Source organism: Etheostoma spectabile, unplaced genomic scaffold (genome assembly GCF_008692095.1).
Source record: "Etheostoma spectabile isolate EspeVRDwgs_2016 unplaced genomic scaffold, UIUC_Espe_1.0 scaffold00009333, whole genome shotgun sequence".
Lineage (NCBI taxonomy): Eukaryota > Metazoa > Chordata > Actinopteri > Perciformes > Percidae > Etheostoma > Etheostoma spectabile.
In genome coordinates this window covers 1-12,931 of record NW_022603688.1, presented here as the reverse complement: position 1 = coordinate 12,931, position 12,931 = coordinate 1, and the positions used below count along the sequence as shown (strand labels likewise).

Genomic DNA, 12,931 nt, shown 5'->3' with positions numbered 1-12,931 from the left:
CCAACCACACACAAACACACACACACACACACAACCACAGACAGACACACACACACACACACAACCACAGACAGACAGACACACACACACACACACACACACACACAACCCACACACAACCACACACACACACACACACAACCACAGACAGACACACACAGACACACACACACACACACAAAGAGACACACACAAAGACACACACACACACACACACACACACACACACCACAGACAGAGTTGGTTGTGTACCTCTTCACAAGGAACTCAAAAGTAGTGGAACGCATGTTGTAGTATAATTACTCTAAATGACAGTAACTAGTACTCATCCCAGTTTAGAGACAGTAATGTTGTAGTATAATTACTCTAAATGGCAGTAACTAGTACTCATCCCAGTTTAGAGACAGTAATGTTGTAGTATAATTACTCTAAATGACAGGAACTAGTACTCTATAATATACTACGTTGACTTGTCTCATGTTAGTTTGAGTTCTGTATCTTTTCACAATAAAAGCATGAAGATCCTGTGAGAGTTTGTGGTCTTTCTGTTTAACTTTTAAAGTCAGTGAACTCCAGGATGGGGGGGGGGCGTCTGAGGACAGCTGTTTCTGGTGTCCCGTCTGAGGACAGCTTGTTCTGGTGTCCCGTCTGAGGACAGCTTGTTCTGGTGTCCCGTCTGAGGACAGCTGTTCTGGAAGTCCCGTCTGAGGACAGCAGGTTCTGGACGTCCCGTCTGAGGACAGCAGGTTCTGGGCGTCCCGTCTGAGGACAGCTGGTTCTGGGCGTCCCGTCTGAGGACAGCAGGTTCTGGACGTCCCGTCTGAGGACAGCTGGTTCTGGACGGCCCGTCTGAGGACAGCTGGTTCTGGACGGCCCGTCTGAGGACAGCTGCCCAACTACTAACCAGGCCTAAATACTTTTATCTTAATAAAATATGCAGAAAATATTTAATCCCACAAATAGATGATGTTATTATTGTGTGTGTGTGTGTGTGTGTGTGTGTGTGTGTGTGTGTGTGTGTGTGTGTGTGTGTGTGTGTGTGTGTGTGTGTGTTAACATTGACTCCATCTACTGGATCATTAGCAGTAATTGCCTTACTGTTTAATAACCTTCATAGATGTGTTTCCATGTACTTCTGTGTATATGTACACACTTTATTATATATTGTAATGGGAAAATTACATTTAAGCATGATTTCATATAACCTTGTGTATTATTCCTCCATTATTTATATGAATCATTACTATGCTTTCCAGTTATCTGACTTCCTTCCATTCATTGTGAGTGTGTCCTCCCTGAAGAAGAGTCCCAGCTGAGACCACCACCATCACACCAGTTGGAGGTCGGGGCCTTAACGTCTGAAGGACCCAGTTGTGACGAGCGATGTTTATCGCACCAGATGAGCAAAATATCCAAAAATATTAAAATCAAGTGTGATACTTAAAGGGTTGCTAGTTTTTTTTCCCCAACCTGGACCCTATTTGACTATATTTTTGTGTTTAATGACCGATTGGAACGACAATTTTTGACATCCGCAAAATTGCGTTCGCTAAACCCACCAGACTCCATGTAAATAAACGGCAATTTTAGCATCGTAAAATACTCTTCATTCAAAGTCGAAAGAAACTAACTAAAACTACAAAAAGCTGTTTTGGGTTGTCTTAACACTTTTCCCAACCATCACAACTCTAGTTTGGGTTTAAATAAATACTCAGTTTACAGATTTACATGTTAAAACACGTTGGCTCTATTGACGCTAAAAGTGCTGTTTTTTTACATGGAGTCTGGTGGGTTCGGCGCTAGCGACTTCACAGCTGTTTTTAGTGTCTCAAATAGCTTTTAATAAGGTCTATCTGTCTAGGGCAATGTTTCCCGAACTTAGGGTCGGGACCCAAAAATGGGTCGCGGACCCGTTTTATCGGGTCGCCAATTGGCAGAGAACAGACTAAATGCTCAGCGTGACCTCAGAATGGGGCACTTTCAAAAACCGAACCTGGACTAGATCAGCTACTTTTATAATGGAATAAATATACTTCCTATACATTTAAAATTCATGGTTTGTTCCGTCTTTTGTCCACAGCTTAATAAAGTAGATGTTACCATGATTTATTCATGGTGTATTTTTGTAAATTTGGGTCCCCGGGGGGAGACACCGAATCTTTCTCTTTTGGGTCTTGAGCTGAAAAAGTAACGTTACATTACGACGACGTCGTGCTTTTTGTGTTTTGTTTTGCTTTTAATTACCTTCACAAAAGTACTGGTTTTCAACCGCAAAATTGCGTTCGCTAAACCCACCAGACTCCATGTAAATAAACGGCAATTTTAGCATCGTTAAATACACTTCATTCAAAGTCGAAAGAAACTAAATTAAAACTACAAAAAGCTGTTTTGGGTTGTCTTAACACTTTTCCAACCATCACAACTCTAGTTTGGGTTTAAATAAATACTCAGTTTACTGATTTACATGTTAAAACACGTTGGCTCTATTGACGCTAAAAGTGCTGTTTTTTTACATGGAGTCTGGTGGGTTCGGCGCTAGCGACTACATTACGACGTTGTGCTTTGTTGCTTTTAAAAGGTGTGGGGTACGGTTGAGCCCTACATGGACCAGTACCAGAACCAGCTGGAGATGTGATCGCGTCCCCCCCAGACAGGAAGGCTACACACACACACACACCCTTTGGGAGAAAAATAAAGACGGGTGAAAACCTTTTTTAAACATCACTTTTGACATTTTTATTCAAAGGATTTTCCATAACGTTAAAGCACATGGTAAATTCTAAACGGTGTCAACTTACAAAAAGAGCTGCATGATCGGATGTGGCCGTGACGACGCGCCGTCTCTCAAAATAAACATCGACACTTCCCTTTACCCCCCCCCCCCACCCCACCCCACCCCACCCCCATGAATTAAACCCATAAAAGCAAACACATTAACACAACTGGTTTGGAACGCACCCCCGAAACATCTCGGTACCGCACAACTAGGAACTAGACTTTCTACTGAACGGGTGGTGGTTTCTCTGTACATGAGGGGGTTTCTGCAGACCTGCAGACCCCCCCCCTCTACCCCTCTACCCCGTGGCAGGGTGGGGGGGGTCAGAGGGTCACCCCGACGACGGGCGCCTGGTGGAGGAGCCGCTGGGTCCCGACTGGGGGGGTCAGGCCTCGTCATGAGAACTGGATCTGCTGCACGGTGGGGATCTGCAAACAGGCAACACGGGTTCAACAGCTGATCAATATTTGATCAATATCTTGATATCAGACTGGATATCGTCTTAAATTTTGGACATTGTAACATCGTGATAAGACACAAGTGTCTTCTCCTGGTTTTAAAGGTTTAAAGGCTGCGTTACGTTAAAGTTATGTCATTATTCTGGTCTAATTAGACTCTTATATCCGTTATTATATCCACATTACTCATTATTAATCATCAAAAATCTCATTTTGTAAATATTTGGGGTGAAAGCACCAATAGTCAACACTACAGTATCGTCGCGATATTGACGTATTTGGTGAAAAACATGGTGATTTTTGATTTTCTCCATATCACCAAGCCCTATAATTAACAGTTCCAAGTTATTGCCGTGTAATAATAATAATAATAATAATAATAATAATAATAATAATAATAATAGAGACAATTTGTCTGCTCCAATACATTCAAATCATTGCAGATATATATCGGTACATCGGGACATTTTGAAGACAGACTAGCAGGTCTTTGACTAGCAGGTCTCTGACTAACAGGTCTTTGACTAGCAGGACTTTGACTAGCGGGTCTTTGACTAGCGGGTCTTTGACTAGCAGGACTTTGACTAACGGGACTTTGACTAGCAGGTCTTTGACTAGCAGGACTTTGACTAGCAGGTCTTTGACTAGCAGGTCTTTGACTAGCAGGTCTTTGACTAACGGGACTTTGACTAGCAGGTCTTTGACTAGCAGGACTTTGACTAACAGGTCTTTGACTAGCAGGACTTTGACTAGCAGGACTTTGACTAACAGGTCTTTGACTAACAGGTCTCTGACTAACAGGTCTTTGACTAGCAGGACTTTGACTAGCGGGTCTTTGACTAGCGGGTCTTTGACTAGCAGGACTTTGACTAGCAGGACTTTGACTAGCAGGACTTTGACTAACAGGTCTTTGACTAGCGGGTCTTTGACTAGCAGGACTTTGACTAGCAGGTCTTTGACTAGCAGGACTTTGACTAACAGGTCTTTGACTAACAGGTCTTTGACTAGCAGGTCTTTGACTAGCAGGACTTTGACTAACAGGTCTTTGACTAACAGGTCTCTGACTAACAGGTCTTTGACTAGCAGGACTTTGACTAGCGGGTCTTTGACTAGCGGGTCTTTGACTAGCAGGACTTTGACTAGCAGGACTTTGACTAGCAGGACTTTGACTAGCAGGTCTTTGACTAACAGGTCTTTGACTAACAGGTCTTTGACTAGCAGGTCTTTGACTAGCAGGACTTTGACTAACAGGTCTTTGACTAACAGGTCTTTGACTAGCGGGTCTTTGACTAGCAGGACTTTGACTAGCGGGACTTTGACTAGCGGGACTTTGACTAACAGGTCTTTGACTAGCGGGTCTTTGACTAGCAGGACTTTGACTAGCAGGTCTTTGACTAGCAGGACTTTGACTAACAGGTCTTTGACTAACAGGTCTTTGACTAGCAGGTCTTTGACTAGCAGGACTTTGACTAACAGGACTTTGACTAGCAGGACTTTGACTAGCAGGACTTTGACTAGTAGGTCTTTGACTAGCAGGTCTTTGACTAGCAGGTCTTTGACTAACAGGTCTTTGAGGGTCAGGATTGGTTCAGGCCCCGGCACCGGTCTAGTACCGGTACAGGAAGACCCCGTTAACGATCCCCAACCCTATATACCCGGTATGTGGGTTCTACCTGTTGATAGGAGGTGGTGTACACCATGACGTTCTGCTGCTGCCCGTCGGCTGTGATGATCCCGGCTGGCAGGGGGTTGGCTGGAGGGGGGGGGGGGGACACAGACCAGGGTTAGAATCAGGGATGCCAGATCTCGCCAGACAAATAAGCAACCAGACCTGTGAAACCGAGCCCGAAACAAGCGACTTTTTCTACGGAGCCCCCCCCCTAAGGTCCTGGAAGAGATAAATAAATAAATGAACTGTGGTTTTACAATCTATGGGGACGGATTGTCAATTTCCGTCCATGTGGACAGATTGGTAAACTGTCCACACGTTAGAGTTTTATGTTCTTCCCCAGAGCTTCAGGACCAGGACCACATGAGGGAGTTAAACCACCGACTGCCCTGCTCGGCTTCTGATTGGCTGGCACTCGTTGCCATCTGGGTCGGAGCCAATCAGAAGCCGGAGGTGGGCGGGAAATAACTCGGTGGTCTCCAGTGTCTATGGGGAAAGGGGCGGGACATATAGAAAATACCTGCTTGACAACCTATTACGGAGCTGGGAACAAGCCCAAATAAGCAACTAGACTTTCGTAAGAAGCCCAAGAAAACCGCGACCCGAGAGTCCTAGAGACCTGGACCCGCTGATACTCACCGAAGCCGTCGTCCGTGAGCTCGTCTCCCAGGCCGTCTCCCACCGACACCCCGGGGATCCCCTTCTCGCCCTTCATGGCCTGGGAAAAAACCCCAGAGCGACAACTTTACACACACACACACACACACACACACACGGAACTCAACTGGAAATGAACCGAATCCACGTTCAGGCAAACGTGGAAACCTGAATTATTAGGGGGCCGCTATTGGTTGGGCTAGGTGGAATTACAAACAGCTGATTTTTTTGCAGGGGAACGCTGGTCTTTGTCCAACACGGACCCTGTTGTCCAATGGTTGTGTGTCTAAATGAAAACTCAGATTGTTGTAGTCCAAGTGTCTCTAGGTGTCATTAGGGACAGGATCCCCTTAGTCCACCAGCGTGGATTATGGGAGTATACACACACACTACGTGTACATATAAAAGTTATGAAGCTTTACTGTTTTTTAACATTAATATGAGTTCCCCCAGTGGCTAGAAATGGTGATAGGTGTAAACCGAGCCCCTTATGAGGTCATAAAATACCAAAGTTTCCCTTTTAACAAGATAAATTTTAGTTTTTTTTTTAAGTTTTAGGGTGGATTATGGAAGTATATAGAGTACGTGTAAATATAAAAAATGATGACGCTTTACTGTCCCACTTTACCCATTAAGAAGCATGTATGGGACTGTTTTTTACTGATTTACAATATAATAATAAGGATAAATTTCAATTTTAGGATTACATATAATTGTGAGTTAAGCATTTCATGTGGTTCTCAAAGGATACGAGGTTCTACGGTAAAAATTAATTGTTACTTTCATTGAATTTTGGGGTGTTTTATTTAATCTTATAGCATTTTTTAATGGTTTTAAAACAGCATCCGGACTAAACTCTGACATCGACCCATCTGAGATCCACTCGACGTCCCTCTGATCTCAACTATTAGTCAAAATGACTCATGATTTCTGCCCTTTTTTTAACTAAAAACCTAGATATAATTTGATATAAATGAGAGTCGTTGACCATGAATTCCAAGAATAAGTGTTATCAAACCAGCTCAGGCTTTTTTTTTTAAAGTGCCGAAAGCTGGAAAAAGTGACAAAACAAAATCGGAAAAGCACAAAAAAGGGACACGTCCATGGTTAACGGGAGGACAACACGAGGGTTAAACAACCAGGTTGCGAGGGTGCAACGTCCCGATGTCCAGTTTTGCGACCTATTGTACTTACTTACTGATTTACAACTCATTAATCATAACGACAATTATCGTAATAATATAATTCAATTTTAGGGTTACACATAATTGTGAGTCAAGCATTTCATGTGGTTCTCAGGGTTACGAGGTTCTGCATTATGTCCGTTAATGTCCATAATGTCCAGTTTTGCGCCTTAACGTATGTATCAATACACCCGCCAATGTTGGTGTTTAGATGACTAAATGAATTTTGGATTTCATTTTGGATTAGCATTTAGCTAGTACATGGTGCTCATCGTGTACCCTGATCCCCCGTAGAGATCCCGTCTGTTCATCTCTGGGTCTTAAAGGTCCCATGAAGAGGACATTTGACATTAGGAGGTTTTTTAACATTAATACGAGTCCCCGCCAGCCTGTGACAGGTGTAAACCGAGCCCTGGGTGTCCTGCTCTGCCTTTGAGAAAAGTGAAAGCTCAGATGGGCCAATCTGGACTCTTGCCTCTTATGAGGTGGAGACCAAAACCGAGCCAAAAGAGAGTGAAGCTGCCATAAAATACATATAAAAAGTTTCCCTTTGCCATTGCCTGTTTTAGGCTGATCAAACTGAATCGTGTTAACAAGTTATTATACACCCCCCTATGTTAAAATACAGGGGGCATAAGTATACACCCCCTATGTTAAAATACAGGGGCATAAGTATACACCCCCTATGTTAAAATACAGGGGCATAAGTATACACCCCCCTATGTTAAAATACGGGGGCATAAGTATACCCCCCCCTATGTTAAATACAGGGGCATAAGTATACACCCCCCTATGTTAAAATACAGGGGGCATAAGTATACACCCCCTATGTTAAAATACAGGGGCATAAGTATACACCCCTATGTTAAAATACAGGGGCATAAGTATACACCCCCCTATGTTAAAATACAGGGGCATAAGTATACACCCCCCTATGTTAAAATACAGGGGCATAAGTATACACCCCCCTATGTTAAATTACAGGGGCATAAGTATACACCCCCCTATGTTAAAATACAGGGCATAAGTATACACCCCCCTATGTTAAAATACAGGGCATAAGTATACACCCCCCTATGTTAAATTACAGGGGCATAAGTATACACCCCCCTATGTTAAAATACAGGGGCATAAGTATACACCCCCCTATGTTAAAATACAGGGGCATAAGTATACACCCCCCTATGTTAAATTACAGGGGCATAAGATATACCACCCCCTATGTTAAAATACAGGGGCATAAGTATACACCCCCCTATGTTAAATACAGGGGCATAAGTATACACCCCCTATGTTAAAATACAGGGGCATAAGTATACACCCCCCTATGTTAAAATACAGGGGCATAAGTATACACCCCCTATGTTAAATACAGGGGGCATAAGTATACACCCCCCTATGTTAAAATACAGGGGGCATAAGTATACACCCCCCTATGTTAAAATACAGGGGCATAAGTATACACCCCCCTATGTTAAAATACAGGGGCATAAGTATACACCCCTATGTTTAAATACAGGGGCATAAGTATACACCCCCCTATGTTTAAAATACAGGGGCATAAGTTATACACCCCCCTATGTTAAAATACAGGGCATAAGTATACACCCCCCTATGATAAAATACAGGGGCATAAGTATACACCCCCCTATGTTAAAATACAGGGGGCATAAGTATACACCCCCCTATGTTAAAATACAGGGGCATAAGTATACCCCCCCCTATGTTAAAATACAGGGGCATAAGTATACACCCCCCTATGTTAAAATACAGGGGCATAAGTATACACCCCCCTATGTTAAAATACAGGGGCATAAGTATACACCCCCTATGTTAAAATACAGGGGCATAAGTATCACACCCCCTATGTTAAAATACAGGGCTAAGTATACACCCCCCTATGTTAAAATACAGGGGCATAGTATACACCCCCCTATGTTAAATACAGGGGCATAAGTATACACCCCCTATGTTAAAATACAGGGGCATAAGTATACACCCCCCTATGTAAAATACAGGGGCATAAGTATACACCCCCCTATGTTAAAATACAGGGGGCATAAGTATACACCCCCTATGTTAAAATACAGGGGCATAAGTATACACCCCCTATGTTAAATTACAGGGGCATAAGTATACACCCCCCTATGTTAAAATACAGGGGCATAAGTATACACCCCCCTATGTTAAAATACAGGGGCATAAAAATACCCCCCCTATGTTAAATACAGGGGCATAAGTAATACACCCCTATGTTAAAATACAGGGGCATAAGTATACACCCCCTATGTTAAAATACAGGGGCATAAAAATACACCCCCTATGTTCCCAACACATCTGGAAACCGAGCTGTTTCGCGCTCTGTCTGTTGCCAGCTAGGCTGCTTTTTTATCCACAGGGGGCAGAAAAACACGTTAGAGGGCAGACAGACAAACTGGGCTCGTTAAGAGGATCGGGATTATCGTATATGCGCTCCAAACCTTCTACTGACTTATGTAATCACACAGCTCTTTTAGATCTGGAATGTACGACTTAAAGCTTTAAAGCTAGTGCGTCGTTTCTGTCGCCCCCTTGTGGAGTTCCAAGGAATGACAACACCAACGTCGGCACGGCCACATGACGCAAGCCTTCCGTGATTGTGCACCACAACCCGCCCCTCCTCTACAGCTGCTAGTAGCCAAGGAGGACACAAAAGGAAGAGGTTGCTATCTTCACAGTTTGTGAGCGGGAAGTTGTGTGAATGCCAGTTATTGTTTACCCAATCGTTGAATAAGACATTTTTAAGTTTCCTATGGTGCACCCTCACCTCTCTGAACTTCTGCAGGTAAAGCTTCAGCGGCTCCACGTACATGTCGAAGCCCAGCGTGGACATGGCGAACAGGATGTCCTCCCCGTTGATGGTCTTCCTCTTCTCCTGGTGGCAGCGCTCGCTCGCCTCCGACGTGATGAAGCTGATGAACTCGCTCACGCACTCCTGCACGCACTCCTTGGCGTCCTTCGCGATCTGGCGGGAAAAGGCAATAGTTATTTTATGTAGGTCCGTTTGCATTACATGTGTGTATACACATGTATCATGTATACATACATATACACAATGTATGGGCAAGGCAAGGCAGCTTATCTGTAGAGCACATTTCAGCAACAGGGCGATTCAAAAGTGCTTACACAAAATCATTAAAACAGATAAACACAAGTACAAACAGTTAAAATTATAAGCATTAACAAACCGGTAAAACACATAAAGAGACACATAAAACACAAGAATAAAGTTACAGTGTGCAGCATAGAAATTTAAAGAATGAGCAGTCATTTAAGAAAGGCAGCATCAAAAAGGAAGTCTTCAGCCTTGATTTAAAAGAACTGAGAGTAGCAGCGGATCTATCTACAGGTTTCTGGGGGTTTCTCCAGATATGAGGAGCATAGAAACTGAAAGCTGCTTCACCCTGTTTAGTTCTGACTCTGGGGACAGAAAGTAGACCTGTCCCAGATGACCTGAGAGGTCTGGGGGGGTCATAGTGTAGTAGTAGACCTGCCCAGATGACCTGAGAGGTCTGGGGGGTTCATAGTGTAGTAGTAGACCTGTCCCAGATGCCCTGAGAGGTCTGGGGGTGGTCATAGTGTAGTAGTAGACCTGTCCCAGATGACCTGAGAGGTCTGGGGGGTGGTCATAGTGTAGTAGTAGGACCTGTCCCAGATGACCTGGAGGAGGTATGGGGGGGTCATAGTGTAGTAGTAGACATGTCCCAGATGACCTGAGAGGTCTTGGGGGGGTCATAGTGTAGTAGTAGACCTGTCCCAGATGACTGAGAGGTCTGGGGGGGTCATAGTGTAGTAGTAGGACCTGTCCCAGATGACCTGAGAGGTCTGGGGGGGTCATAGTGTAGTAGTAGACCTGTCCCAGATTACTATTAAAAGGCCAGTTATTACATGGATCAGGATCCTATGCATCCTGATGAAGGTCCCTTGGCCTTTGGAATTAAAATATAGTCCTAGTGGAGTTAACACGAGCATCCGTCCCTGGTCTCCGTCCCACTAACCTTCCCGGTCTGGGGGACGGCGTTCTTCATGATGCGGGCCACGTTGGCGATGGGGAGGTAGATGTCCTGCTCCCTGAAGTTCTCCTTGATGCCGCCGTCGTCGTGGTCGTTCAGGCTCTCGTCGCAGTCGTCTGCGGGCCGACAAACACAGAGAAAAAAAACCCAAAACCCTCAATTATATGTTTTTAGGGTTCAGTCCCAGCGTGACCCCCAACACTGACGGTTGTCTCGTCCTCACCATCCTGGGACTGGAGCACGTAGTGACCGGAGGCCATGTACTCTCCGGCGATGCCCAGCTGGGAGGCGTCCGTGGTCGAGCTGTCTCCGTCCATCTGCAAAACAAACCCACATCGGGTCTATTTTTGGACTTAAAAAAAACACAAAAAAAAGTGATACCACCGTCAGAGTGACATCTTAAAGTGACACCCTCCCCAGTCTGAAAAGGGTGAAAACGCACCGTGTGAGTATGTGGGTCACTTGAGTGTGTTTGGAGCAATAAGTGCGTTTCCAGACTAAAACACACACACACACACACACACACACACACACCACAACACACACACACACACAACACACACACAACACACACACACCACACACACAAAGAAGCAAATCCCAGAATCCCAAACAGAGCGCAGTAGCTCAGTCTGTAGGGAGTTGGCTTTGGAACCGGAGGGCTGGTTCGAGTTCCCCGTACGGACCAAAGCAAGGTGGTGGGCCTGGTGCACCTCCTGGGCACTGCCGAGGTGCTCTTGAGCAAGGCACCAAACCCCCAACGCATTTCCAGGCAGCCCCCCCCCCCACACTGACACCCATCATTTAGTGTGTGTGTGATTGTAATTTCCCCATGGGGTCTTAATAAAAGGACATTTTATTAAAATGTAAATCAGATTTTGTCAACTACTGAGCTGGTCCAATGTCTGACTTTAATCCATACGTTGTATATTGGCGTTAAATAGTATACTATAGATGACGCGGGGCTTTTCTTTCCCATATTAAACACATCGCAGTAGCCATAAATGACTGCTGAAAAGGCCCCCCGAGTGTCTTGATAATTACTTTTAAATAATAATAATGTAATTTCAAAGTGAACGGCTGTAGCTTTCAAGTGTGAATCCGTGTATTTAACGTTTAGTGTAGAAATTTACAAGAAAAATGTGTTTTTTTCCTTTGTCTCTGTGCGTTAACTACACCGCAGACAGTCTTGTGCCAGATGTAGCGCTAACTACGTTGTCCTGTGTTTAGCTTTAGCATGCTAACGCTAACAAGAAGATGTCAGCCTCGGGGATGTGAGATCCTCAGCTAACGTTAGCTAATATCAACCCACGAATTTAGCTTTACAGTTAACGTTAGCAACACGCTAACTACGTTGTCCTGTGTTTAGCTTTAGTGTGCTAACGCTAACTAGAAGATGTCAGCCTCAGGGGATGTGAGATCCTCAGCTAACGTTAGCTAATATCAACCCACGAATTTAGCTAGCTAGCTAGCTAGCTTCCCTGTCTTAATACAACTAACTAATCAGTCCAGGTTATATGATGAAATGTGTCTTTGGTTGCCAGTGGGAACACGAGCTAGCGTTAACGTTGTGTTAGCTAGGTTAGCTACGCTAGCATTGGAGCTAATTTACATGGAAACCGTGCTAGTTACACAGCTGGACGTTGTCCTGTGTTTAGCTTTGGCATGCTAACGCTAACTAGAAGATGTCAACCTCGGACATGTGAGATTCTCAGCTAACGTTAGCTAATATCAACCCATGAAAGAAGCTAGCTAGCTAACTAACTAGCTTCATTCGTGGGTTATTAGCTAACATTAGTGGAGTATCTATAGCGGAGTTGATATTAGCTAACGTTAGTTGTATATAACAGACAGGGAAGCTAGCTAGCTAACTAGCTTCATTCATGGGTTGATATTAGCTAACGTTAGCGGAGTATCTATAGCGGAGTTGATATTAGCTAACGTTAGTTGTATATAAAAGACAGGGAAGCTAGCTAGCTAACTACCTTCCTTCGTGGGTTATTAGCTAACGTTAGCAGAGTTGGTATTAGCTAACGTTAGTTGTATATAAGAGACAGGGAAGCTAGCTAGCTTCCCTGCTAACTAGCTTCCTTAGTGGGTTGATATTAACTAACGTTAGCGGAGTATCTATAGCG

At 44.2% G+C, this 12,931-nt stretch overlaps 1 protein-coding gene across 1 annotated transcript; it reads right to left on the bottom strand.

Annotated features, from left to right (window-relative positions):
- Nucleotides 1–2,915: 2,915 nt before the first annotated feature.
- On the bottom strand, nt 2,916–12,782 carry LOC116679095 (nuclear transcription factor Y subunit beta). Its single transcript, XM_032508804.1, has 7 exons — nt 12,779–12,782; nt 11,020–11,137; nt 10,782–10,912; nt 9,551–9,748; nt 5,543–5,621; nt 4,908–4,987; nt 2,916–3,204 (listed from the first exon to the last, which is right to left on the bottom strand). Exons 2-7 carry the CDS (start codon nt 11,111–11,113, stop codon nt 3,172–3,174), a joined length of 615 nt encoding a protein of 204 aa, XP_032364695.1. The 5' UTR covers nt 11,114–11,137; nt 12,779–12,782; the 3' UTR covers nt 2,916–3,171.
- Between the last annotated feature and the right edge of the window lie 149 nt (nt 12,783–12,931).